The 23,202-nt window shown below is 45.9% G+C and overlaps 1 protein-coding gene across 2 annotated transcripts in view; it reads right to left on the bottom strand.

Annotated features, from left to right (window-relative positions):
- Positions 1–10,966: 10,966 nt before the first annotated feature.
- NDC1 (NDC1 transmembrane nucleoporin) overlaps positions 10,967–23,202 on the bottom strand; it is a 43,382-nt gene continuing 31,146 nt past the window's right edge. The window contains exons 12-18 of one of the 2 annotated variants that reach the window (XM_088479307.1): positions 22,784–23,029; positions 22,434–22,549; positions 20,892–20,942; positions 13,566–13,629; positions 11,823–11,923; positions 11,526–11,686; positions 10,967–11,382 (exon numbers count right to left, since the gene is read on the bottom strand). In XM_088479307.1, the coding sequence (XP_088335433.1) occupies positions 11,319–11,382; positions 11,526–11,686; positions 11,823–11,923; positions 13,566–13,629; positions 20,892–20,942; positions 22,434–22,549; positions 22,784–23,029 (803 nt within the window). In that variant the 3' untranslated portion in view covers positions 10,967–11,318. The remainder of the gene's footprint in view (positions 11,383–11,525; positions 11,687–11,822; positions 11,924–13,565; positions 13,630–20,891; positions 20,943–22,433; positions 22,550–22,783; positions 23,030–23,202) is intronic. The other variant, XM_088479308.1, reaches the window with a different exon arrangement.

Here is a 23,202-nt window from a genome sequence, read left to right on the forward strand (position 1 = left end):
CGTCCACCTGCCCTGGAACAAGTGTGGACCCGAAACTGCTCCCCAGCCCCGAAGACTGGCGTCCGTTGTCAACAGGACCCAATTTGGAACCCAGAACGGACGTCCCTTGTTGAGGTGGGTCGTCTGTAACCACCACGCAAGGGACAGGCGAACCTCCGGGGTGATCACAATCGTCTGGGACTTCATAGACTGAGGCAGCCCGTTCCACTTGGACAGGATCAGGTGCTGCAGAGGTCTGGAGTGAAACTGGGCGTATTCCACCATGTCGAACACCGACGCCATGGAGCCCAGTAACCTCATCGCCGAGTGTAGGGACACCCGGCGGCTGTGCAGACAACTGCGCACCCTTGACTGTAAAGCAGAGATCTTGTCCTCCGTCACGAAGATCCTTTGCTGTCCCGAGTCCAATAAGGCTCCAAGATGCAGAATCCTCCGAGACGGGATTAGAGAGCACTTCTGCCAGTTGATTAGCCAGCCGTGCCGTTGCAGCAGTGCAATGGTCAGGTCCAAGTGGCGTAACAGGAGCTCTGGAGATCCTGCCACCAATAACAGGTCGTCCAAGTACGGCAACATGCGGACTCCCTGCAGCCGCAGAGAAGCCGCCATGACCGCCATCACCTTGGTGAAAACACGTGGTGCTGTCGCCAGGCCAAAAGGTAACGCCCGAAACTGGAAGTGGTCGCTGCGGATTGCAAACCTGAGGAACTGTTGATGGCGCACAAGAATAGGGACACACAGGTAAGCGTCCTGTATGTCCAATGACACCATGTAGTCCCCAGGTTCCAGCGCCAGAATGATGGACCGTAGGGTCTCCATCCGAAACTTCGGAACCCGCAAAGACTTGTTGAGTGCTTTGAGGTTGAGAATCGGACGATACGACCCATTGGGTTTCTGTACCAAAAATAGATTTGAATAGAAACCCTGGCCCCTCTGGGAGAATGGAACAGGCACTATAACTCCAGCCTGGAGCATAGTGTGCAATACCTTCCGCAGCTCCGTAGCCTTGTTCCGGTCTGATGGTAGACCCGTGGTGAAGAATCGAGCCGGAGGTCTGTGCCGGAAGGAGAGGGCGTATCCGTGGGAAACCACCTCCAGAACCCAAGTGTCTGTCGTAGTGGCCGACCAACACTGGGCGAACTGCAGCAGGCGGCCTCCCACCCTGGGATCCCCCAAAGGGAGGCCCGGACCGTCAGGCCGCAGGCTTGTCATCTGGCTTGGGAGCCGGACGTCTGGTACTCCATGCCTGCTTCCGGGGCTTGGCCGATTTCTTAGGGCCAGCCTGTCGAGGAAACGACTGTGGTTTAGGCCTGCCCTGGGCCCCAGATGACCGAAAGGACGATGGTCCAGAACCAGAAGGAGCAGCGGCCGACGGGAGACAAGCCGATTTGGCTGCCGCCAGCGTGGCCTCAATCTTATCCAGATCCGGACCAAAGAGAACTTCTCCAGTAAATGGCAACGCCTCCAGACCCTTTTTGGAATCTGCGTCCGCCTTCCAGGATCGCAGCCACAAGGTGCGACGAGCAGCCACCGCTGCTGAAGAAATTCTAGACACCAGAGTACCAATGTCTAGGGCCGCCTCGTTGATATAAGTGGCCCAATCACGGAGATTACCAATCAACTCCGCCTGTTCGGCCGGACAGTCGGAATCAAAAGAAGCCTCTAATGAATCCGCCCAGCGCTCCATCGCTTTGGCAACCCAGCAAATGGCCATAGCCGGCCGTGCTGCCCCCCCCGCAAGGGAATAAGCGGACTTCAGGCAGATCTCCACCTTGCGGTCCGTAGCATCCTTAAGGGAGGACATAGATGGCATCGGCAATGTGGCACTACGGACAAGACGGGTCACGTGAGAATCCACCTGTGGAGGGGATTCCCACTTTGCAAAATAATTATCCGCGAACGGATAAGCCACCGCCAGGCGTCTCTGCGGCTGGTATCTTTTGCCAGGCTGTTTCCACGCCTCCTCTAAATGGTCCACCAACTGACCCGAAAGAGGAAAGACTGTGGCATCGCCCTTCACATCTTTGGAAAAGGCATACTTAGATTTAGCCGCTGGGGGAACTTCGTCCTCAATCACCAAGGCTGTGCGACCGCCCGAATAAGTCCAGGAATATATACTTTGGACTTAGCATCAGCGTCCTTAGTATGGAGAGGTTCCTGATCGTAAGGACGTCCCCTCGTCATCCTCATAAGGAGCCGACAGAGACGCCACCGGCCGTTTATGCGGCCGCATCACAGACTCACCTTGCAACACATCCGACAAGTGCTGTACAGAACTCGTCAGGGAGTTAACCCACGCTGGCTCCTAAGAAAACCGGGAGCGGGGAAATAGGGAGACTGTGGGGTACCACCAATTGTCGTGGGAAACCCTGCATGGGTGACGACACCACTGACTGCTGGGATAAACCCATCGGTGTAAACGCGGGCTGCGGAGCTAACTGGCCCACTAAGGCTGTAAGCGCCTGAGCGAAACAAGCCCAGGGCGGCTCCTGTACTGGTGCTGTAACCGTAAGAGGCCGCGCCATGGACAAACACTGCCGGCAAAGGCCCTCCGCGCTACCCTCCACCTCCGCTAACGGTACTTTACACGTAGTACACTGTAGCCGGAGGGGAAAATCACTTTCGGACATGATGGCACCATGTATGTGACCTCTCTCACCAATTATATCTTAAATAGGCGAGAGACCACCCTGCAGCACCGCACCACAAGGGCTTAGCAGAAAGAACAGGGACAGTAATAAAGCTGACAGTTTAGAGAAAAGTTACAGGCAGCAGTGCTAGCACAGTCACATACAATGCAAAGAAAATCAATTCCTGCACTAACAGCGCTGATCACTCAACTACGCAGACACAGGGCCTGGTAGGACACAGCGCTGCATACACAGACCTGACCACAGCGGAGGAGAGGTATGCGGGGGGACCCAGACCACGATGCTTCCTTCCAGGCTTCCAGCAGCGTTCACCATGCGTTCTGGAGAAGATGGCCGCCGAGGAGCAGAGAGGAGGCTGGCCTGGGGGAGGAGCGCTGCCACAGGACCAGTCGGCAGCGTGCAGAGAGGGCTGTGTGCAGCGGGGGAGGCACCAGCTGTGAGACAGGGAAGGCGCGCTCCCCTGGCATGCATTTAACCCCTGGGACGCCGCAGCGCTACCGCTCTGCTGCGGTCCGCTGTCCCAGGGGGTAGTGGAAAGCGCAGGTTGGTCGCCTGGCTCCACGCTGCAGCCAGTCCCCAGGGAGCCCCCTGCCTGGGGACTTAGGACCATGTGACCAGCGGGGACCCACCGCGGGACCCCGCTGCTTACCTTTGTCTTTCTTGGATCCGGCCATGGTCCGGAACATCTGGGGTCACCGCTAGCTATGACCCCAGATGCTCACCAGCATCCCCGGATCGGTACTGGCGTTCCGGTACCGGCGGGGGTGTAGGGAAGACAGCATGGACGTTAGGACTGACTGTCCATCCAGATGTGCAGCCACAGCTGCACTGAAGAAAGCTTCAGGGGCTCTTCTAGCCCCCACTCCGACAGGTGCACCCGACTCCGGCCGGGCACCAAACTAAACTGAGGTGCCTTGGCTCGGGGGCGGGGTATAGGAGGGGGACCCTAGTGCATCCTGGGAGGCTGAAAAGCTTAACTCTATGGTGCCCAGCGACTGACATCACACCTATACCCCAAGGTATCCTGTGGATACCCTATGGACCCTGAAGTAGAAATGGGGGGTAGCTATTCTTATAGCCTCTCATTAAACTTTTGAACTACTGGATACCCATGCTGTTAAGGAGGGCAGGTGGCAGGTCCTGGTCTGTAAACTTAATAATACCCTATGCACCGTAGTGAACGTCTATGCCCCCAACCAAACCCAACAAATATTTTTTTTTTCTAAACTGGACTCTCTTACCCAAGTTCATAAAGGGGAATTAATTATGGCAGGCGATTTTAATGGAGTTGTGGATAGTTCTTTAGATAGGTTTCCCCCACCCCCAAGCACCCTCTGTGCCCCGCTCAGAGTGCCTCGCATCTGCAGCCTTATTGACCCTTTTCAAACACCACCTTTTTTTATTCTTTTAGGTCTAGGATAATTGACCCTACCACAAGGGACTACACTCTAGGATTGACATGATCATCCTCAGCCGAGATCTTCAAGCAGCCTATATACACCTGATGATTTAGTCAGACCACTGTCTGATCACTGCCGACCTTTTGACCCTTGCATCTCACCCCTCTCTTTATAGTTGGAGGATAAAGGATTCTCTCCTACATAATCTAGAATTAGGACCCACTTAACTGAATATTTAAAATTAAATTGTCATCCTGATGTTTCTCCCATGACCCTGTGAGAAACCCATTAGGCAATTATATACGGGGTCATCTTATCAGTATGGCCCCCAACATAAAAAGTTTAGTGAATCCCAGTATCGCTCGCTAACTATTAAACTTCAGGACCTGGAGCTGCAACACAAACTTTGTCCTGCTCAGGTGATTTTAGACCAACTTAACAAGGTCAAATCTGAGCGTACGGCTAGGGCACTACAACCATTGAAGCAGATGTTCTATGAGAAGGGCGACAAGGCGGATATGCTTCTGGATTCTCGACAGAGACACGTTCTCAAAATAATATTTTAGCGACTAAAACTCTACCCGGCTCCCTTAATTATACTCCTGAGATTATTAGTAGGGAATTCCACTCCTTCTATTCCAAGCTTTATAATTTGAATAGCTCAGAACTTGGCCCTAACTCCTCAGTGGATGCGATTAGAGTTCCTCCACCACGCCCAGCTTCCTAAGCTTTCTCAACAGGTAGCTGCTTAATTGAATTTAGATATAACAGACGAGGAGATCATTGAGGTCCTTAAGGCCCAGAAATCCTCCAAAGCCCCTGGTCCTGACGGATTCTCCGTGACCCATTATAAGAAATTCTCAGCTATTCTGGTTCCCCACCTCCATTCTTTATTTAATGCCATTATACATGGGACTTCTTTCCCTAAAACAATGTTGGAAGCGAAAATCGTAGTGATACATAAGGAGGGGAAAGGCCCACATGATAGTGCCAGTTACAGACCGATCTCTCTACTTAATTCTGATATTAAACTTTACGCTAAGATTTTGGCAACACTGCTGAAAGGTGTCCTCCCTGACCTGATACATTATGACCAGGTGGGATTCATTCTGGGCCGTAAGGCAAGGGATAACACCAGGAGAGCAATTGACCTTATCCAAATTATTTATCGTAGGCAGGCTCCCTCGATCATGTTGTCTTTAGATGCTGAAAAAGTGTTTGACCGCATCTCGTGGTCTTTATTTAACGCCCTGAAGGCCTATGGACTTTCAACTGAATTTCTTACGGGTGTCTCTGCTTTAGGTGTGATCCTTGACTCTGAACTGTCTTATGTTCCTCACATTCAATTTGTCTCTAAATCCTGTTACATACATCTAAGAAACAGCCAAAATTCGACCATATCTTATGCAAGACACTGGAAAAACTCTAATACACGCACTCATAATTTCCCGCATTGACTATTGCAATAGTCTCCTTATTGGTCTTCCCAAAAACAGGCTCTCCCCACTACAATCCATTTTGAATGCAGCTGCGAGGTTGATCTTTCTCACCAAACGTTCAGTGTCTGCTGATCCACTCTGTCAGTCCCTCCATTGGCTGCCGGTCTTCTACCGTATTCAGTTTAAAATACTTACACTCACACATAAAGCTATTAACCAAAACACCAACATACATCTGTTCACTTATCTCAAAATATCTTCCAACCCGACATCTCCGTTCTGCACAAGATCCGTGTCTCTCATCCCCGCGCATTACTTATTCCCATGCACGTACAGGACTTTTTTGGGGCTGCACCCACCCTGTGGAATGCCCTCCCACGCACAATAAGACTTTCCACTAGTTTCCAAACATTCAAGCGTTCTCTGAAAACTCACCTCTTTAGACAAGCTTATCAGATTCCAGGACCGCCCACCTAACCTTTTATAGCTACCTATCTAACTCTCTTCTTATAGTAAATACCTATCACATCTTCTCTTTCTTCAATTTAACATCCTCCTAACCGTAGGCGAACTTTCCAGTGTGATTGGATTATACAGCCCACCAAGAATATCTGCAATTGGGCTGGACCAATTTGCAATATATAGCACCTATCCTTGTGTATCAACACCTATTTCCCGATAGATTGTAAGCTTGCGAGCAGGGCCCTCTTACCCGTATGTATGTCTTTTACAACCCAGTATAATGTTAATGTTGATTCAAATTGTAAAGCGCAACGGAATTTGCTGCGCTATAGAAGAAACTGTTAATAAATAAATAAATATTCCTCTCTTACGGCTAGAGTTCTTACAAACAGGTTCCTCTCTGAACCTATACCATTATCAGTGATCGCAGTGAGCGACAAAATTTGTGGGTCCCAGGGACCCACCACTTTTAAAAAAATGGGGTCCTACCTGACCATTTGTGGGTCCCACCATAATGTATGCTTTAGAGCTCCCCATATGCCTCAGACCTCCCCACTTGCCCCTAAAATGCAGATCTGATACCCCCAACAGTGTCAGATATCCCCACAAGCCCCTTAATGCATGTTTTAATGCCTCCATGATCTTTCAGGTAATGACTTTCCACCTGTGCAGTGCCCCCAGGAGAGGTCCCCGTGTGCAGTGCACAGTTCAATGAAAGTATCTGCCCCCCTAATAGGTGTGAGTGACCTGGGCATTAGGCCCAAGCCACTAAAGGGCAAATAGGTGGGCCCTCTAGTGACCTGGGCCTAATGCCCAAGTCACACACCTATTTAGGGGGCGTATACCTTTAATTGGGCCTAATGCCCACTATGTTGCCCGGGCCTTGTGCCCGCCTAGAGACCCACAGGCCTATTGCCTGAATTTATCCCATGGGCCTAGTGCCCGACAACCCTGGTGGTCTAGGAAGGAGTGAAAAAAGACCGGTGGCCCAAGGCCGCCTACCGGTACGGTGGAAGAGGCTGCGGGGGGGGGGGGGGGGGAGCTTCGTTAGCTCTTTTGCTTTCCTCCTCCGCAGTCCTCTTCGGTCCTCAGCTTCAGTCTTCTGTCGCTGGCCCGTCCTGGCCAGCGGCACCGCCTCTTCCTTCTTGATCGCGCCGTCTTCTGGCCTCTTGCGCGGCCGCCGGAACTGGTGCCGCGCCGCTCTTCTCTTCGGGAGGTCTTCAATCCTCCCCTCCGCCGACGGACTGATCATGTTCCTGCTCAGCAGCGTCTATTCAAGACGCCGTGAGTGGGCGGGGCAATGACGCAACGAGCCGCGATTGGCTCGTCGCGTCTGCCTCCTATTGGCTGCTGGACCGCGAGCCAAAGCTCGCGGCCAGTGCCAAACCACTGCCGCCGCTACTTGGCTTCCACCAGGTACCCGCTGCGGTGGCTTACCCAGCGCTGGGAACAAACACTGTCCCAGCGCCGGGCACGGACGCTGTGCCGATGCTGGGATCAGACACTTGATCCCAGCACGGCTTTCTGCAGCAGCCAATGAGAGTCTATCTGACTCTCATTGGATGCTCTAACAGACAGCGTTGTGTCTGTTACTGCAGGGGAACGCGCTGTGCTGCAGCCAGCGGTTAGGGATTGGCCACAGCGTAGCGTGTCCCCGGGGACTTTAAAAAAGTGAGTCCCCAGTCCCCAATATGGGGTAAAATACGCGCTATAGCGCGTATTTGCGAACACTGCCATTTTCTAATGGTACTAGACAGGGATGCCCATTGTTGCCCCTGGTCTTCGCCCTAGTAATTGAACCCTTAGCCGCTATGATTCGGCAATCTGACTATGTACGTGGAGTAGAGGTGGGATCTCGCAAATTTAAGATCTCGTTATTTGCAGATGACGTTCTGCTCTCCCTCACATATCCTCAAACCTCACTTCCAGCCTTCTATAGTCTTATGGAAGAATATGATGTCCTCTCAGGTTATAAAATCGATTTCTTTAAGTCAGAAGCTATGTTGCTACATGTCCCTTCCCAGGTGAAAGCTGTCCTTTCCACTTACACTCTCAAACCGTAAAATTAAGTATATACATCACGTCTCATTATGACTTCCTATACCTTGAAAATTTCCCACACCTCCTGGCCAAGATTAATCGAGATTAAGGACTACGAGGTATGTCTCGTAGTCATAGACCTATTTCTCCAAGCTTTTTTCCCCTCCCTAAACTTTTGTTATGTCCTTGTGGGAGTTTTGCTGCACCGATACAAATTGTCTACTCCCTCTTGTCTCTTTATGGAACAACTCTGATTTTTCCTCCTGGGGTCTCCTCTCCTCATTTTAAACCATGGCAGAGGGCAGGGATTCGATTTGTATATGACCTTACTATGTAATGTAATGTTTGGGCATCTATGGATGATATTAAGCAGCAGTTCCCTTCCCTCTGCCCTCCTTTTTTCGAATATTTCCAGATCCGTAATTTTCTTATGCCACTTTCCCAGTCAGACGTCTTGCATGCCCCCACCCCTTTTAAAGTACTCTGCCTTACCTGCCCATTACGTAGAGGAATGACCTCTTCTATCTATATTTTGCTGATTGATGTTACTTTTGCTACTCAGGGCCATCATGAGTGGGAGAGAGAGAGAGATCTGGGACCACCTCCAGATGAATACTGCTGGGAGGAGGTGAGGGAGGGGATAGCTAGGAGTTCTATCTCCACACAAATTAAAGAAACTGCATATAAAAACTTTACTACAGATGGTACTACACTCCGGACAAACTTTCTAAAATGTTTCCTACCTCTGCTCTGGGTTGTTGGCGGAACTGTGGCCACAGGGGATCTCTCCTACACATTTGGTGGACATGCCCTCGTATTGACCGATTTTGGAAGGAGGTTTTCTCAGTTGTCAAATCCTGCTCTGGTCTCTCGTTCTCCTTGGTTCCATGGGTGTTCCTGCTCTCGCAACCATTTCCAGATGTAGATTTTTCGCTGAATAAATTGTTCTCCCATATTTTGGCCGCAGCTAAACCATAAATAGCTAGACATTGGAAGTCCCCTGACCCACCTGCAGTTTCTGCTCTTCGGAATTACATTTGGTACATCACTAGCATGGAAAAGATTACCCATTACCTACATCAGGCGTCTTCAACCTTGGCCCTCCAGCTGCTGTGAAACTACACATCCCAGTATGCACTGCCACCTTTTTGATATAACAGCATGCTAAACCTATGGCAGTGCATGCTGGGATGTGTAGTTCCACAGCAGCTGGAGGGCCAAGGTTGAAGACCCCTGACCTACATGATTGCCCTCATAAGTTTTAACTAGTCTGGGGCCCCTGGCTCTCCTACCTCTCGTTTGGTGGTACCTTTGTGTTTCCAGGGTTCTTACTTAATCTGCCTGTCTGCCTTGCCTTCCTCGGATCCTCCTCATCGGCCTATTTGTTTTGTGTTCTGGTAAGCTTTATTTCTTCACATCTGTGTATATTGGTGATGTGTATTATTTGATATGTACCTGTTTCCCCCACACACCCCTCTCTATCCCATGCTTATATACCTTGTTGTTCAAAATGTAGGAAAAATTACAGAAACATTTCTGATACATATTTTGTATTATTTTTTTAACGTTGATTTCTCTTGTTTACTCAAATAAATAATAATAAAAAAAAAAATACAACTCAGACAGGGAGGGAGAGAGCCAGAGCAGAGATTCAGCTTACAGCAGGAATGGGACATAAGGACACCTCAGTTTGCAGAGACACACATTGAGCCTGGACAACTAAATGTTCTGCAGCCCTTCAGATTGGTGGTCTGACCATGAACCTGCCCCAGACAGTCTACAAGGGGTATATTTACTAATGTGCAAGCTTCTAGTAGCGGAGATGTTGCCCATAGCAACCAGATTGTAGCTATTATCTTCTAGAAGGTGCTAGACAAATGAAAAGTAGAATCTGATTGGTCACTATGGGCAACATCTCCACTTCTAAAAACCCGCACTTTAGCAAATATACCCCCAAGAGTAAAAAAAAGGCCCCCCCGAGTACCTGCAGCAACTTAAAACAAAAATGTGTACAGATTCAAAGACTGGACCTAGGTCCACCAACAAAGAACAACGCTGTAGCTGGTTAGCTAGCGTCATTCTGTATTATGGTCTGCAGTTACTTAAAGAAAAGCTTTCAGAAACGTCAACTATTGTGTATAGACACAAATCTCAGCATATAACAGACATAGCGTTCCCGCTAGGCTGTTTTAGCGGGGCGCGACGCCCTGCCCTCCTTCTGGAGGGCAAAAAGCACCCTGTCCTCCAGGAGGAGGGCAAAAAGCGCCCTGTCCTAACAGCCTGCGGGAGCCGTTCTCACCCGCGGGACACAGTGTCCCGCGGGTGGACAAACATGCGGTGATCCGGTCACCGCCGGAGAATAGACGCCGGGCACATGCGCCCGGTATCTATTCTCCCTTTCAGCAGCGCTTGGGGGCTGCCCGGCATGGCCGTAAGCGCCGGGCACGCCCACAAGTATGAGGAAAGGGGACGCGTCTTATAGACACGCCCCTTTTTCACAACCACGCCCCCTTTTCGGGCGCGCGCCTTAGGCGCGCGCACAAGATTGCCCTCTCTAGCTCCGGCGCCATGCCTGCCGCCGGAGCTAGAGGGAACACTAAGACATCAGTAAGTCCTGCCGTCCTGAACCCCATTTCTGCCCATAAAATCTGACCTGAAACTTTCAGTGTTTGGAATTTGCTTAAAATCATAATACACATACAGATTTACCAACTTATTTACACATGCAATGGTAGGAATGCTGGTAACAGTGATTTCCCGTGTTAATCCAACTGCATTATCTTTCTTCCACTTCATTTGCGGCAGTGCCATGCCTTTACATGGTGTTCTGTTTCCTGCACATCACCTGAACATCCCAACAAGAAACCCACATGCTAAATCCTGCAAGTACCTGCAAACTCCCTCCACATTGTTCACTGGATGTAATGTATACAACTGTCAAAAAAGACACAGCAAAGAATTAGGTCTCAATTTAGTCAAGTAAAGTTGGTTCGAACAGCCTTGCACTTGGTTTAATCGCTTTTTACCTTTATTATTGAACAGATGATTGCACTTCTAAAAAAACAGTTACAAGGTACATACAAAAAAAACACAGGGAAGATGCCAAAGACGACCAGAAAAAAAACATTGCACAAACAAAGGAAGTCGGGAACTCATAATTCATAATATAATAAACGTCACACTGTAACAAGTAGCCCTTGTGCTTGATGTTTGGGAGGAAAGTTTGGTCACATGATTCGCCAATGCTCAGATTCTGCATGAAGTGTCACCAGGGAGAACTATTATACAAAATGTTACCGTCATACAAGAAATGTTCCATTTACAGTCAGTCATTCTTTGAAGTCAAGGAATTGCTGTAGCTTTTTCCTGTGTTCTGTAGACACTGGAACAGCACTACAATAGAAAGAAAATGTATGAGATTATATATACATATTTAAATCCACTGAGGTAAACACTGCTGTGTAGCAAGCCCTCCAGCCCAAGGTGTTTGCCACATGGTTATTTGAACAGATTTACTACTGTTAAAGAAAACTTACTGTAAGTGTTCCCTGAAAGTTGTGGTTATTCTATAGATTGCAGTCTTCAGGGCAGATCGTAAAGCAAACCTCAGCGTCTTGTAGGAAGAATCTACTAAACTACTTGTAATTCTGGCTGGTTTGCTAGATGCGTGTGGAAGTTTGAAATGCTTCTCTACAGCCTGGAACAGAAACAGTCCAAAGAACAATGACGCATTTTAAAAAATCAGAGGAGAGCGTTTCACGCGTTTCACAAAACATAGCATTTTCCAGACAAATGAGACAAGGAGCTACGGGACGGACTGCTTTGCTGCTCACCTCTTGTAGAGTCAGAAACGTAGCAAGTATGGTGGAGAGAGAGGTCTGTACCACACCCATTCGATCTTCTGAGAATGAAGCTGCCACTAGATGGGACAAACCTGAATTAAGAAGCAGAGGACATACACTGTGTATAGATAGTAGGGAAGCAATTAAGTGAAACCAGGGCACTGTAAACACAATTTTCCACCACCTTCATCAGCTTTAGGACAGTCACACAGACAGACAGACTGCCACTCTTGCAAAACGCTTAGAGGATGCCACAAGCTTCTCTCCAAAACAAAATGAAGAAGAAGAAAGCCAGGTAAGTGGGAGGGGATGACAATTTCATTTAATGACTTTTGACACTTCAGTGTATGTTTTAAGTTCATGTATTTTGTCAGCAGGGATTTATTGCTGGGTACACACTTTTACCATTGCAGGCTGATCAGGTAAAACTGTCCCAATCAGCCGTGCAGTCTGTCCCCAGTGTGACCCCATCGGCAGCGTACACACTGTGCAGACATAACACAGTGTGTACGGGCTTCTATGGGATCGGGAGATCGAACCGACTAATATTAAACTGTACATAACATGTTACCACCTTATCGTTTCAGAAGCGTTAAAAGCCGTTTACCGGCTAACACTCCTGCATTGGGACAGTGTACACACCTATACAATCCAATGGCCGTTCTCTCGATATGGGATGAAAGGCCCGATGATTGTATAGGTGTGTACCCAGCTTTAGTTGATTAGGTGTATATCCAACTAGGTGATTGGTTGGAATGAAAATCTGGTAAGGTATGAAAGCAAATAAGAATCAGCAATTTGCTCCCAAAAGCTGGAGAATGGACAAAAACTGTTGTTTGAACAAATTGTTTAGATCAAACATTTAACAAACTTGTCTGACCGACCATTTTCATCTGTTTTCTGACATTTAGGAGCAAATTGATGATCAGTTACTCCCATACGTTACCAGACTTTCACTAGATGGATGGTTGGACAGAGAATCTTTACATGTGTATGCAGCTTAAGGCAGACATTGCTGCTACAAGGGAGATCGGTCTCAGGAGATGCCAGATGCTATTAGCTCTGTCACATGTAATCTAGCAATTCTGATAGTAGGAAAGACCAGGCAGAGGCTCCCAAACCCAGCAAATGTAAATAAGGGAAACTTTCCAGGGCAGCACTAATTGGGTTAAGTATCTGTGGGAAGAAACATGGCTGGGGTACAGAAAGCAGTATATATTCTGTAGAACAATCACAACGTAAAACTGAAATTTGGTCGGCTGACAGAAAGATGACCTATCCATGGTCATTAAGGGATTAAAAAAGAAATATGATGTAGGGAGGGGGAACACCATAAAGGTAAATAGATTGAAAGGAGAAAATAGTATTACAGACCGGTTTCAGGTAGGATGAGGGCAAGATATGGGCTCAGCCAACTTCATAAGAGTCAGCCACAAAACCCCTGGATTCCATGATGTTAGATTGAGCAGAACAAAGAGCGTTAGAGAAAGCGTTTTATATAGATCAGATTTTTTGGTATGCTAAATAGGTCTCAGAATTACTAAAGGTAATGAAATCAGGGCTAGCCAACACTATTTTATGCCAATTTGCATATGGGCATGGCCAAACATTACTGTGCTGCCCCATTGGTGTTGGGAAAGGGGAATTCTGACTAGTTTAAGGTAGAATATAATTGAGATTATTCTACTAAACCAAACCTGTGAACTGGGTACGTACGCTTTCCCAGACACTCACCTTCCAGAGCCCAGATATGAATCTGGGAATCAGCAAACAATTCCTGACTAGAAGCCTCTGGGTGCTGCAGAGAGAGCAAAAAGTATTTCAGAAACCAAGTCATACATGCAGAGGGTGTTCTTAAAGCTATGCAAATGTTATAGCTGCACAACAGGAGCCCTCTGCAGCGGTTGTGAATCTACAAGTCCCAGCATGACCTGCCACAGTATTGCTATTAGGGAATGCTAAAACTGCGGCAGTGCATGCTGGAACTTGTAGTTTCACAACCGCTGGAGAGCCACAGGGTGGCCAGGCCTGATTTAGATCATGGAATGATCAGTTAAAAGTAAAAGGTTATGCTTCAATATACTTCAGAAAATGTAAGTGGATCGGTCATGATGACTCTGCATTTTTCAAGCCAATAAGCCCACGTTACCCACTTTCCCGAAGTTCTTAATTATAGTTCATCTCCTTTTGCCACCTTGCCCCTTCTTTATGCAAGTAGTATTCTATGCAACTGAGAGGGGGGACAATTCATGGAAGCTACAGGCGCCTATACAATCACTTTCTATCTCTCTAGCATGTGTATCATCATCATTTATTATATAGTGCCACCAATTACTCAGCACTGTACAGAGTAGTTTTGGTTTTGTCATATTAGCAGATTAAAAACATATGGATCTGACGATCACAAGATACTGGGAACTGTATTCTATGACAGCTACTGTCTGTTGTGGCTATGTTGCATGCAAACAAGTCCTAGGATCAAATGTAATAGGGTGAGAAATGAGAAAATGTGAGAGTTTAGCATTAAACTCTCACACTATTACATTGGTTGTGTTGTATCTTTAAAATGAGAAACATGACTTCCGACGGGCGGGGCGCCAGGAATGGCCGCCTTTTAGTTCCTCTCCTGACTAAGGCTACTGAAATCTCCTTCATCCTCTGTTATCCGATCTTAATTGGGGAATTTAACTTCTCCTCTTCATCACTAAGCACAGGGGATTCTTTTGATATTCATTTGGTCATGGGAGATTGATATTACACCGGAGTCCGGCTACTAATAGCATTGGCTTGCAAGCCTGCTGAGCATTTGGCGCGAAACTCAGCGTGTGCATTGGTCGGCTGTATACATAACCCGTTTTCCAGCTGCCTATTGTTACTGCAAAATCAGCAGAGGATCTCTACACTAAGTTTGCTACAGCCTGTTGGCTGGCCGTGACTCACCACTATACTGCCTGGTGACCAGTTTCACCCAGTAGCTCTTGTCTGAGCGACAGTAGACAGAGAACAAACCATTCAGGAAGATACGTCTTCTCATTGCTCCACCATTCAATCTCTCAGAGAAAATTGATGATTTAGAAAATTGCCACCGTAGAAACAATCTTCAGTTCATTGGAATCCCTGAGTCCTATAAGGGCCCACAACTTCTCGATTTTCTTTTTTTGGATTTGCTCCTGGCTTTAGACATGGCTGACACACTGGGCACGCCCCAAATCGAGAGAGCCCATCGCCTAGGTCCAGAACGACAGGGCACACGGGGGATGAGGCTATCCTTCGTGTCCCTTGGTTAGATTAATGTATTGCAGCCCCATACCGCACTAAATCCGGGGGTGTTGCCCTTCTGTTCAAACGGGGTCTACCGTTTATCTACAATCTGATTTAAAATAGTAGACATGATAGATTTCTAGTACTCGAAATTCTCGGTTTACATTTGTTAATGTCTATGCCCCATCTTTCTTTAACCAATTAAATTATTACAATAATGGGAAAATTACTCTTTAAACATAGGTGGGGACTTCAATACAGTGTTAGATCCCCAAATTGATAAGGCCCCTCCACCGCCTAGACCGGTTTCTACCACAAGGCGGGCACTCCCATTTCTACTGACTGCACTACATCGTCTATTAAATCCTACTGAGCGCTCCTATAAACATATCTTTCAGCAGCACACTGTTCCTTGTCCCACATAGACTACCTTTCATTGTCTGATGTCCTAATGTCTCGTCTCTACAATACCCGCATGCATGATATCACAATCTCTGACCATGCTCTTCTCACTGACGCTTATATTTCCCTCAGATCCTTACTGCTATAATATATGTCGATTTCCCACGCATCTGGCCTCTACAGCTGATTTCTGCTCTTTTCTCAAGTCAAAATGGTCTGACTTTGTTGACAATAATCTTGATCACTGGGACAACCCTGGCCTTAAGTGGGAAACTTCAAAGGCAGTGTTACGGGGCCATATTAGTTACATGGCCAAGCGTAAACGCCAGACGTCAGCAACTTGTGCCTCGCTACGCACTGCGGTTACCCAAACTTTCACTGCCTATACGTTGGATCCATCACCTGATAAGTTGCGTCAATATAAACAAGCCCGTCAATTATTGGAAGACTTCCTTCTCTCTCAGGCGAAACATAGTTTAGAGATCTCTAAAACATAAATATTACCGTTGGGGCAATAAAGCTGGCCGCTTATTGGCAACTATACCCAAATCACGGAAATCTAGGAACCATATTACAGCAGTACTCCATCCCACCACTAGATCCCCAGTTACTGATTCGCAGGCTATATTGTCATTATTTACTAATTATTCTACTCTATATTACCCTCAATCAGTTGATGTGGAACGGCAGAGGCTCGTTAGACTAAGCCCACCTCCCTACACCTTCTCAAGATCAATGTAACATTCTAGACTCAGACATTACTGATAAGGAACTTCTAGATGCTATAAGGGCCCTGGCTCCTCATAAAGCTCCCGGTCCGGATGGTTACTCCGGTGACAATCTCCGCTTCTACTGGATCTATTTCGGCACATCCACCGCCATTCCCCTTCTCTCTCCTCTTTTAATACCTCCCATACAATTCTTCTGCCCAAACCAGAGAAAGACCCTCATTTACTTGGCTCATATCGCCCTATTACGCTGCTGAATTTGGACTTTAAACTCCTTGCCAAAATCAAGGCGCGTCTGCAACAAATCTTCCCTTCCCTTTTAACTGAACACCAATTAGGAGTTGTACATAGAACATTGAGTGAATGGTTCACTGGCGCTTCCCCCTTTTTCTAATATGTAGCCTTCCAACATCAGACAAGGGATGAAAAAAAAAAAAATCCACTTTAATAAACACAACAACCCTCCAATAGGGCAAACAATTGTAATTTTTTTTAAAAAAATTCTAAATCCTGGGGTCAAATAGCCCGATGAACACATGGATGACATACAATAATAAAAACAAACAAAATATCAGACATAAAATATTTCATGAATACAAATCGCTTCTAATCCTTAAAGTGCTAGTAACGGATACACTATCTAATAAAGTGTCCCTGCACATGGAATGAATAAAATTAAATTCTATATAGAAAATTATTATTATTTTCCTTTCAATATTGTTAACTATGGGTCCACTTTATGAATAAAGTGTCCGTGTGTATCAAATAAATATCAATCAGCCAAATTCATACCATTAGGAGAAGAATGTGGCTCCTTTACCTTCCGGACCTAGGAACTCCGGAGGGCTGAACAAGGGGATAAATGTAAATGGGCCCCAAAGCTAATACCGGATAGTTCCAATCCTCAGTCACTGCCGGCAAAGCGTTTCGACCATCTCCTGGGTCTTTGTCAAGGCTTGATTATTTGATACGCACGGACACTTTATTCATAAAGTGGACCCAAAGTTAACAATATTGAAAGGAAAATAGTATCCTGAATGGTGAAAAAAATCTATTTTTTCTTTTCTATATAGAATTGAATTTTATTCATTCCATATGCACGGGCACTTTATTAGATAGTGTATCAGTTACTAGCACTTTAAGGATTAGAAGAGATTTGTATTCATGAAATATTTTATGTCTGATATTTTGTTTGTTTTTATTATTGTATGTCATCCATGTGTTCATCGGGCTATTTGACCCCAGGATTTTGAATTTAATTTTTTTTTTTTTTTTTTTTTTTACAATTGTTTGCCCTATTGGAGGGTGGTTGTGTTTATTAAAGTGGAGTTTTTTTTCATCCCTTGTCTGATGTTGCAAAACTACATATTAGAAAAAAGGGGGAAGCGCCGGTGAGCCATTCACTCAATGTTATATGTATCACTAGATTCTTCCTTTTTGGTGAAAGGAATTTGAGTGGCTCTAGGCTGCAAGAGTTTTTGATTCTCATCCCCAGGAGCGCCATTTCCACTGGTCCACATAAACTGCTAACAATTAGGAGTTGTGTCTGGTAGGCACTCGGTTAAAGGTATTCATATAGCCTTGACCGCTATAATAGCCTCTAGTAAGAGATTCTCATGCCCAGAATATGCATCTTAGTCTTGATACGCATAAGGCGTTTGACACTATTCTTTTGCCCAAGAATCCTGCTCAGATGTATGATAAAAATGTATCTCAAATTATTTGAATGCTCAGGGGTTGGAAACATTTGACCCTCTCGTATTTAGTTAGGGCTGCTCTTATTAAAATGATGACCTTTCCCCGTCTTCTATATATGCTACGGGAATTGCCCATTCTCCTTACCATAAAGGATATTTAATTAATAAACAAGCTCTTCCACTCTTTTCTAGGGCCCGTATTACGGTAGTCTCCGAAAATTATGTCAACTTAAATCTAATGGGGAAATAAATGTTCCTAATGTTCTTGTCTACAATCACTCCTCCTTGAGGAGGTTTTTGGCTGATTGGCTACATGATCAGGAGGTTTAAGCCAACACATCCATGGAATCACAATTCCTTCCTACAATGGCTTTAAAATACTTTCTACATATTCATGACCAGAACGTTTCACCAGAAGTCCGTGACAACTAGACGCCTCTGGCACATTGTGCCATAAGCTCTGCCTCAATGCTTATAAAGCGGTCCATCTCTTGTTGTTGAGCAATTTGCTTATCCCTTTACGATAGGGAGGGTGGGGGGCGTTCACAATATAAGTAATCTGCTACACTTAGATTCGAGGCAGCCCCTGACGTTTCTCGAGGCAACGGAGAAACATAGGAGACCCTGCGGGCTTATCCTTCAGCTTACTTCCAAGCACAGCATTATATAGCCTCTGTGGCGTGGGCATTCTCAGAAGCTGACTGGCACAACCAGTTAGACTAAAGTTTTTCTAGTTCAAAACCTAATCGTAAGGCCATATCTATTTATTACAAATTTCTTAGTGAAGACTTGGTCAGCCACGGAATGCGCCAATGGTTGACAGTTCCCAACTCTCTCTACTAACGATTTAATCCGTGGGTTGGTGGGGAAATGCTCATTACTGACCGCCAGTACATATAACGGGCTTTTCCTAAACGCATATCATAGGACCCATTTGTCTCCTCACAGGCGATATAGAATGGGTTTATCCGACTCTCACAGTTGCCCTAGACGTGCAGAGAAGGAGGTGGATCTCTATCACTGCCTTTAGGAATGTCCAGTGGTCCAGGGTTTCTGGAGGAGAGTAAAGGTGCCCATCCTCTAGACGATTAAGTTGAGCGATTGAACGATAACGATCGTTCATAAATAGTTTGCAAAAATGTCTAAAACGTTTAGACATCTATCATTGCGCAAACATGCTGGACGACCCGACGATAACGTCAGGTTGAGCATGTTTGCAGATGATTGATGAGCCTGCACTGAACGACTGCTCGTTCAGTGCAGGCTCATCACAGACTGACAAACGACTGCACGATTACAATATCGTAATCGTGCAGTCGTTTTCATGTCAGCTAATGGATGGGCACCTTAAGGCGGGTTGCTGAAACTCATTTGGTCAACTATGTGCCTTTCGCCCTTGAATGGGCTGTCCTGGGTATATTTCTGAGGGGACAAAGACTCACTCCGGGTAGCAGGAAAGTATTACTTGCAATAAGCGCAGCTGCAAAGAAGGGCATTTTACAAGTATGGATACACCCATCTCCAATCAATTTTCAATTATATAAGGAGAAGCTGAATTTTATTTTTCGAATGGACAGGGTGGAAACAATGTTCGATAAAGAGAAGAAGGCCTCTTCTTTTTTTGACACATGGGAAAGTTTTATAGCTACTCTGCCAATTTCGACGCAATCCCAGATCCACCATAGTATGCGCCTGACTCAGTGGTATGAGACCAAAATTCTTTTGGGAGATCCTCCCATAGCGTTGCCTAGTGGGTGAGTTCCAGACATCATTCCCCCTTTTTCTTTATCATGGCTATTCACTATTTCTTATTATGATTACATTTTATTATTGTACATGTGTTTATATTCTATGTCAGGTTTTGAATCTTATGACTGTTTATGTCATGCTGGTGTGGATGTCCCTCTCCTCTATCCTAAAACCTGCCCTTTTGGTATATTGTGATCTCATACTAGATAGTCCTGCATCACAATATATGTGTATAATTGTTTGCCCTGCACAAAATAATAGCTAGTGCCTGCAAGCCCCCCCAAGTACCCTCGTTTTCATAAATGGGCGATACTGGTGAATGACATGGTTGGCCATGAACAATTCACCCACATGTGCAGGAACTCCACGTCAGAATATTATAAAATCTGATCCCGCGGGACACCACCACCCTCTATGAAGATCCTTGCGATGCCTCTTCCTAAATGTTTAGATAAAGAGTAGGAGATTCTTCCTTTTCGCTCCTCTCTAACACCCACCATCATTTTCTGCCAACGAAACTCAGAATGATATCCATGCTTGAGTCCAGATGGTTTAGAGATACTAATTAAGTCACCTGTGCTCAAGCATGGATATCCTTAAAACCTGGACTGTAATGGCAGAGTTTGGGAAACTCTGTTATAGGTATTACTGCATTGTATATCACTGGGATTGTATGCTGATCGTTCTTATTTCTCTGTATTCATATGCATCAGCTTGTGCCTACCTTACCATGTGCCGCTGCGGCATATTTGATCTGCTGTAAATTTATCTCGTTACTTATGTGTTAGGTTATCGTTTGAAAAAAGGTCAAAAAAACACAAAACATTGATTTAAAAGCGTAAAAAAATAAAAATAAAAAAAATGAATCCCACAATTCTCGTAGAGGAACAGTATCCTTTCTGGGCTGTTATTGTGGTTTTAATAGAATTGCTTTTTGTTAATATTTACATGTAAGATCTCTTGTGTTTGGTGGAGGCGGTCATACATACGTGTGCAGGAGCTGCACATAGTTGGTTTAATTTTACTTAGCGGAGTCCAGGCTCTCAGTTTAATGTAATATGTATTTACATACTAACATCCCTTATCGTATGCACCAACGGGTTTGGTATGTTTTGATGAAATTCATGTCATGTCTACAAAAGTGTTAATTATGTCTGCATCATAATTTACATTCAGAAAACAAACATTGCGCACAAGGCATGCTGGCTCTCATCCACGCTCACCTTGCTGAATAGGTACATGATCAGGACGCGCTTGGACAAGAAGTGTTTTATCTACAAAGCAGGAAATTAAAACCATTTAGTGAAAATAAAAAGCAATTCATAGTTATTATATAATAGTAGATATGAAGCATTAAAAACTCATTACACTAAACCATATGACTTCTTTTGAGAGTATATAACTTTGGTTTTATTGAGGTGTGGATTAAAGAAAAACATTCTAGGCCCAAGCTAGACCCTGGGGAAGAAGAGCAGCTAGCAAACAATCACATACAATGCATATGTAATAAATTTACAATCCACTCTAAATCAACTACACAAACACAAAGGAATGGTAGGAATATACAGCACTATATACCTTAACCAAGGGAGAGGTATACAGACACACTGACCTAAACCCTACTGAGACCAATGGCTACAGGTCGCACAGAACGTGGACCGTGAGCGTCTCTATACACAGAGGGTAGACTGAGCAACCCAGACTGCGAAACCCTTCATAGGGACTGCATCTAGGTCAGGGAAGGAGTTGCCGGGGGAGCGCCTACCTCCCCTAAGCTGCGTTAACCAGCCAGGCACGCTGGCCTTGTGGCAGCAGAAGCGTCTGCTGCCGATCCCCGGCGTCAGACGATAAGGCCCCGGTGGTGTAGTGAGGATGCGGACAATCCCGGGCCCTGACAGCAGCGGTTTATGGTGCGTGTGACAACAGAAGCAAGGACTGCCGTGCGCGATTCCCATAAACGAGAAATCGCCTTACTCGACATATCCGTGCGTCCGGTTGAAGTCCGGATCTCAGCATTGCTGCTTGCAAGCTCAACCGCGACCCGCCAAAATCACCAGCCCAGTTACTGATGTTGCAGCCCGGTGGTGGTAGATGGAGTCGCATTATCTGCCTCCTAATACAGACGCTGAGCACGGCTGACTCAAACATAAGAAAAGAAGAACTAAAATAAAAGGTTAGGACTGTCTGTGCAGTCCCTTTACAAAAGGTGCGTCTTGATCCTGCCGGCACCAAACGAACAACTGAAGTCCTATGGCTAGAGGCGGAGTATATATGGAAGAGGACCCAAGTCATCCTGGGAGCTGAAGCTTTAACTGTTTGGTGCATGGTCCCCAACCATAATATCCCCCATGGTATCCCCGTGGATCCCTATGGACCCTGAAGAATAAATAAAACATACAGATCACAAAATAAACATTAAAACATATACTATAGTATTTTAGGGCCTGATCTATCAACAAGTTTTATCATTCACGAGTGATGAAACGTGTTGCGTATGATAATGGTGCTCCAGCCAATCAGCTCCTGTCATCTGTTTAAATAATGGCTGGAACTCCACTTATTATACGCAACAAATTTTATCACTCGTTGTGAATAATAGAAGCTCGTTGACAAAAAAAGGCCCTAAATGTTTCTGCCATTATTCGCAGGCACCCACTTGGGAAACACTTTTCTACCAGTTTTTCCAACAGAAGATGTTCCATCATTGGCATGGCTCAGGTACCAAGCTCTGCATATAAAATGTGCTGCTCACATTTATCACTTACTTGTTCCCGCTTGCTCTGGAACCATGCATACAGGACTCTCTGCTCCTCACTAGTGCTGCCAGGGCTGGGGCTTGCCTTGGATAGAGAAGATACTTCCAAGCCATTCCTCTGGATGTCTAACAAACACATGTAAAGGTTAGGCTGAAAAAAAGTCCAAAAAGCATCTTTCAACTACCAGATTTATTCTGTGTACTGAGAAGTCAGTCAGTGAGTATAATTAATGTTTAGGAGATAACCCCAGGACTACAGGTCAGTGAAACAGAACCACAGGTGGATACATGAAATTGACCAACTCATTAAGTAATCCACCTTCACTCAGAGAGAATGACAAAATAAGCACACGTGCTCACCCGAGCCACATGTCCACAGCTTTGCACCTCTCCTGATATTGTGCGGGCTCTGGACAGATCCATGCCATGGCGAATTCTGGTCTTTTAGAGCAGAGATGTGACCCACTACAGGGGAAGAAAAAGGACTACCAGCGTCCCAAGGAGCTCTGAGAGACACGGAGGCCTTTAGTAGGGAGGGTATGGGGGTCTCAGCAGCAGCAATCACTTTTTGTGAATGGTCAACAGAGTCTTCAATGAGGGATGTGCCTGTAAAACAAGAATCAGGCCAAAACGAAAAACACTAAACATTTTATAATGCCTGTTCAAGTTCTATCAGAGAAAAGTGAACAAATGCCAGTAAATATACAGCATATTATAAAAGTGTAGTACGGTAAGGGCACTGGCCTTGGAGCATGTAGCCCTGCATTACGGTAATGGCC

Source organism: Taudactylus pleione, unplaced genomic scaffold, assembly GCF_031769625.1.
Source record: "Taudactylus pleione unplaced genomic scaffold, aTauple2 ptg000230l, whole genome shotgun sequence".
In the NCBI taxonomy this organism is placed as follows: Eukaryota; Metazoa; Chordata; class Amphibia; order Anura; family Myobatrachidae; genus Taudactylus; species Taudactylus pleione.